This window comes from Cebus imitator, unplaced genomic scaffold (assembly GCF_001604975.1).
Source record: "Cebus imitator isolate Cc_AM_T3 unplaced genomic scaffold, Cebus_imitator-1.0 Scaffold415, whole genome shotgun sequence".
NCBI lineage: Eukaryota > Metazoa > Chordata > Mammalia > Primates > Cebidae > Cebus > Cebus imitator.
This window is the reverse complement of record NW_016107730.1, coordinates 600208-605981: the sequence shown is the minus strand read 5'-3', so window position 1 is coordinate 605981 and position 5774 is coordinate 600208. Positions and strand designations below refer to the sequence as shown.

Sequence of the window (5774 nt, the reverse complement as noted above, 5' to 3'; positions counted from 1 at the left end):
AAAAAAAAAAAAAAAAAAAAAAAAAGGAAAAAGCACTACCAAAAATAAATGAAGAATATAGTAGCAAAAGTTTACCATAAAGTTTGCTAAACACTCTGGAAGCTACAAATGCCAGAGACTACTGTGACACCTTTAACTGGGTCTCTTTCAAACTGGGAGAGGATTAGCTTAATAGCTGACCACTGACTTCGGGTCAAAGAACTTGGAATTACTTGCTCTGCTCCAGCTTACTGAAAATCTTTCAAAGGATAATAAATATTTTTATTTTAAAACCACTAATTTTAAGGGGAAACCAATTTTTAACCAAACACATTTAAAAAACACAGATATTTTGTTGTTTCAGGCTTATCCAGAATAGTCCTAATCCATTCAGCTGCAGAAGGCCCCCTATAATTGGAACCTCCCCCGTTTTGAATAAATCCAAAACTATGATTGGTAGATCCTATGAAGTCCTAGGTCCACTTTAGGTGATGAACTGAAAGCAGCAGCAGTTCCATGTTCACAGAGCATGACACATACACATAAAGCATATTTATAGTGCCACTTTTCCAGCTCAGGAAAACTCACACACTATTAGACATCCTCAATTTCCCTGCCTATAAACCATGCCTCTCTAATTCCTTGGAACAGGGAGGAGTTACAATCACAGGTGGCTTTGAAACGGGTGAAATCTCTATCATCATTTCCTCACTGTTCTTTAAAAGCTTGTAATCTTTCAAGTTTCAGCTTTAGGGGCTCACACTGACTCTCAGACTTCATAAACTTCCTTCCTTGATATATAACATGCTAATTCATGCGAAACGCTCAAAATTGTTTTAAAATCACACCTATGGATACCTTTGCAAGACCTCACGCCTCTACTCCCAACAATAACTAGTAAAACCTCTGGAAACAATCTACAACTTGCACTTGAGCAGACAAGAGAAAGGAAGTGATGGCTTTAAAGGGTCGCAGCTTTCCTGGGCTCCAAAGAGACGCCCTCGTTCACTCCTGGGAGGCTCAAGAGGTTACCAGAAGCTCCTGCCAGAAGTGCGAGGCGGGGGTGCGGGCGTAGGTAAAGCAGAGAAGATAGGTGGACGGCCCTGGGACCAACTGGGGTGCCGAAGCCTGCAGGCGGGATGGAGTGGAAGGAGGTGAGGCAAAATTAGGCAGATACAGGAAGGAGCCAGTGGAGCGAAGAAAACAGGGCAGGCGTGAAGTAGAACCCTAGAGGAACCGACGAATTCGGGACTCTGAGGGTTTCCGAGGGTCCAGTTCTCTCACCAGAAAGCCGCGTTCAGCCCCAGGCACCACAGGGCGCTCCTGGCTGGCCGTTCCCACACCAGGGCTGCCTGCACTCGACTCAGCAGAGGCTCGTAAGGCCCCAGCACCTCCACCAGGGCCCGCTGCGCCGCCTCAACCTGCTGGTCCCGCTCCCAGGAGCCTGACACATCTCGGTGGCCCCTGAAAGTCGACCCCGAAGCCGGGCCTGGGGTAGGAGCCACCCCCTCAGCCTCCGCCATCTCCCCCCGGCAACCACAACATCCGGGGCCGTGGCCCGATAGTCACAATAACAGCAACTGCGCAGATGCGCGACTGGACGGGGGAGGTGGCTTCGCACCACAACGCGCTTCCGCGCAGGCCCAAGCACGCGCCCACCCAGAGAGGAGGGAGGACGCTGCGTCAAAGTACAACGCCCGCGCGGAGGCGCTTAGCCCGATACGGGCTGCGCACGCGCAATATGGATGACTGAAGGCCAATGCTTAAGGATGTGCCATTCACTGCCAGAACTAGGTTCTCATTGGAGCGGAGGAAGTCTGTGGGTGGAGCTGGTTGTTTGGCGCCTGCGTCTTGCGGCGAGCGGGCTGGCGTGCGGCGGGAGCGGCTGCAACGCCCGTGCCTGAGAAGCGATGCCGAGGGAAATCATCACGCTACAGTTGGGCCAGTGCGGCAATCAGAGTGAGCGAAACTCCGGCCCTTCAGCTAGCCCGGTTCCTTAGGGTTAATGGGATCTCGCTGTGGGATCCTGGACTCCATCTGTCCTTGCCAGAATTGTAGTTCTCTGAAAGGCAAGACATCCCTGACCCAATGTCCACTTGCCTTAACCCCGAGGGGCCCTCCCCTGCCCAGTGCCTGGCGTACAGTCCTTTCCTCAGACACGGGAGAGTCCTGCGGCTTGACTTCTTATCCCAGGACGCAGGCGCCCAGTCCCCCAGCTCTTGATTGGAACCTTCCGGGACCTAGATATCTTCTTTCTCCCCCTCCCCACCCCTTCCCCCCAGTTGGGTTCGAGTTCTGGAAACAGCTGTGCGCCGAGCATGGTATCAGCCCCGAGGGCATCGTGGAGGAGTTCGCCACCGAGGGCACTGACCGCAAGGACGTCTTTTTCTACCAGGTGCCCCCGGCAACTTGGTCAGGGGCGGCAGTGGCCCAAAGGGCCGGAAGGGAAGGGAGTGGCCTGGTACTGGGAGACCCGCTAGGCAAAGGGCCAGGCGGCTGGCTTGAGGACGGAGGGCCGGAGGGAGCCAGAGTTGGGAGGACTTAGGACTTGGGCCGCCCTGGCTGATTGGGCTTCCTCCTGGACTCTCCCTGACAGGCAGATGACGAGCACTACATCCCGCGGGCCGTGCTGCTGGACCTGGAGCCCCGGGTGATCCACTCCATCCTCAACTCCCCCTATGCCAAGCTCTACAACCCAGAGAACATCTACCTGTCGGAGCATGGAGGAGGAGCTGGCAACAACTGGGCCAGTGGATTCTCCCAGGTTGTTTCCTATTTCCTGGCAGGGCCCACAACTCCCTGCGTAGGGACAGGCCCTATGATGTCTCCAGGAGAAAGGAAACCAGATCAGGGATGTATGAATGCTGGAGGGACAGACCTGGCTGCAGGAAGTGGACTATGTAATATTGTCAAGTGTCTACACTAGCTAATGCAGTGTGCCAGGCCATTCTAAGTGCTTTACATATATTAATTTTTTTAATCTTCCAACAACCCTAGAAGTAAGTACTACAGGTCCACAGTCCCTTGTCTGCCTTTCCAGGATCCAAAAAGCCGTGAAACCAAAGGACATTTCCTAACTAGTTTGGCAGCAAAAACAAATCTCAATGAAAACAGGCAGTTTTATAGTTTCCATCCAATTTATTGTCATTACTGATGATTTTTATTACAGAAATACTAATATGTTTGATTAATGTACTTCTGACTCCCACTGGAATTTTATTTAACCTATATTATATACACCATAATACCTTTCTAAAATCTGAAATATTTTGAATTCCAAAACATAACTGCTTCAACACTGTTAGATAAGGGTATATGGATCTGTATTATGATCTTCATTGTACAGATGAAGAAACTGAGGCATAGAGCAATTAAATAGGCTGCCCAGAGCTACATAGAAGTAGAGCCAATGGGCCAGGTGTGGTGGCTCATGCCTGTAATCCCAGCACTTTGGGAGGCTGAGGATGGCGGATCACCTGAGGTCAGGAGTTGAAGACCAGCCAGGCCAACATGATGAAACCCCATCTCTACTAAAAATACAAAAATTAGCTGGGCATGGTGACATGTGCCTGTAATCCCAGCTACTCGGGAGGCTGAGGCAGGAGAATTGCTTGAACTCAGGAAGCTGAGGTTGCTATGAGCCGAGATCGCACCACTGCACTCCAGCCTGGGTGACAGAGTGTCCATCTCCAAAAAAAAAAAAAAAATAGAGCTAATGTATGAACACAGGTAATCCGGGTTGTAGAGTGCTTTCTTGTAACCACTGCACCGTACTGCCTCTCAGTGTAGATAAAAGGCAGGCAGCTATGCTCCATAAAAGGACTTCTGGTGCTGTAAGGTAAGTCGAGGGTTGCTTTCCTGAGGTCAGAGTCCTTCCATGATTCTGTCCCACTCTGACCCTCCCTATGTCTGTACAGGGAGAGAAGATCCATGAGGACATTTTTGACATCATAGACCGGGAGGCAGATGGTAGTGACAGTCTAGAGGTAAGTGTCCCAGGAATGCTGGTAGGAGCTGACATAGGCAAGGCTTGGCAACACCCTCTAGAAGTGACCTATTAGGAACAAGACCCACTCATGTACCCTTTGCACTGGACAGAAGCTACCAGGCCTTGCTGGAAACAAGGCAGTCACCTAAGCTGTATAAGTGAGGGTACTGGAGGGAAAGGAAGGGTTTGGGAAAATGGGAGTCCTAAAAAATTATGAGATGGGTCTAGTTTGAAATCCTGCCACTAGATTCCTGGACACTGACTGCCCCTTCCCCATTCAGGGCTTTGTGCTGTGTCACTCCATTGCTGGGGGGACAGGCTCTGGCCTGGGCTCCTACCTCTTAGAACGGCTGAATGACAGGTAAGTTTTGTTTGGGGATTAGGAAGGGTCACCAACTTGGCTTCCTAAATGACTAGGGGACCCAGCAGGTATAACTCCCTGTTTGCTGGGGCAGGAAAGAGTTCTATTCCTTCCTATAGAGAGGAAAAGGAAGTTACAGTGACTGAGAACCCCATCACACTCCCACTAGTGGGAACTGGAGCCTAGAATCTGAGCCCTGGATCAAAGTCCAGGGAGTGTGGAGTTGGAAGCCCAGATTCTAAGATGTCTCTGCCCTTCCCCCTATAGGGTTACAAACTTCCAAAAGTCAAGTCTCCCTTTTCTACTGATCTGACCCCACCCCAGTTTCGACATCAAGATTTAGCTGCTTCTGGACAGTTGTTAGGGAGCACCGTGTTTACCACACCTTCAGTCTGTTGCCCTGATACTTTCCCCAACCCCCACCAGGTATCCAAAGAAGCTGGTGCAGACATACTCAGTGTTTCCCAACCAGGACGAGATGAGCGACGTGGTGGTCCAGCCTTACAATTCACTACTCACACTCAAGAGGCTGACGCAGAACGCAGACTGTGTGGTGAGTCCTGGATTCTGCCTCTCTCAACTCTCAACACCCCATACCCCTTCAGGTCTATTAAATCATTTTCATGTATTTAAAAAAATCCGTTTTAGCCAGGCGCAGTGGCTCACGCCTGTAATCCCAGCACTTTGGGAGGCCATGGTGGTTGGATCGCTTGAGTCTTGGAGTTTGAGACCAGTCTGGGCAACATGGTGAAATACCTATCTACTAAAAATACAAAAATTAGTCAGGCTTGGTAGTATGTGCCTGTAGTCCCAGCTACTTGGGGGACTGAGGCAGAAGGATCACTTGAGCCTCAGAAGCAGAGGTTGCAGTGAGCTGAGATCGTTCCACTGACTGCACTCCAGCCTGGGTGACAAAGCGAGACCCTGTCTCAAAAAAAAAAAAAAAAAAAAACTTTAAATAATTAAGAAGAAAAGAAAAATTAAAAAAACATCTTGAGCCCTCCTTTGCCCCTAGGTCAGTGCAAATACCTTTCCAATGGGTCTCTCTGGCCATGAAGCTCAAAGGAAATTAAGCTTCGGAGCCTAGGGCCAGGCAGAGTTCCTATTTTTCCCATCCCCATCAATCTGCTACCTTCTTCTGTGCCCGCAGGTGGTGCTGGACAACACAGCCCTGAACCGGATTGCCACAGACCGCCTGCACATCCAGAACCCGTCCTTCTCCCAGATCAACCAGCTGGTGGGCCCCCACTGCTGGACTCCTTTGGACTGGAAGCCCTCCTTGCTGGAGGGTCATCTGGGGAAGGGAGGTCCCACTCAGGCCGAGGCCCATGACATGGCACCCCTGTCCCTAGGTGTCCACCATCATGTCGGCCAGCACCACCACCCTGCGCTACCCCGGCTACATGAACAATGACCTCATCGGCCTCATCGCCTCACTCATCCCCA

At 50.8% G+C, this 5774-nt stretch overlaps 2 protein-coding genes across 2 annotated transcripts in view; one reads left to right on the top strand and one right to left on the bottom strand.

Annotated features, from left to right (window-relative positions):
• The window catches only part of RETREG3 (reticulophagy regulator family member 3), a 29369-nt gene extending 27734 nt beyond the window's left edge, over positions 1-1635 (bottom strand). Inside the window, exon 1 of the mRNA XM_017509394.2 lies at positions 1264-1635. Within this exon, the coding sequence (XP_017364883.1) occupies positions 1264-1502 (239 nt within the window). The 5' untranslated portion in view covers positions 1503-1635. The remainder of the gene's footprint in view (positions 1-1263) is intronic.
• A 92-nt stretch (positions 1636-1727) lies between these two features.
• Positions 1728-5773, top strand: LOC108289766 (tubulin gamma-2 chain-like; the record flags this gene model as incomplete). The annotated part of the gene is made up of 8 exons (XM_017509309.2): positions 1728-1938; positions 2262-2374; positions 2576-2743; positions 3897-3965; positions 4249-4328; positions 4755-4881; positions 5479-5565; positions 5681-5773. Coding segments are annotated over exons 1-8 (786 nt in total), but the record flags the coding sequence as incomplete, so codon positions are not given.
• Between the last annotated feature and the right edge of the window lies 1 nt (position 5774).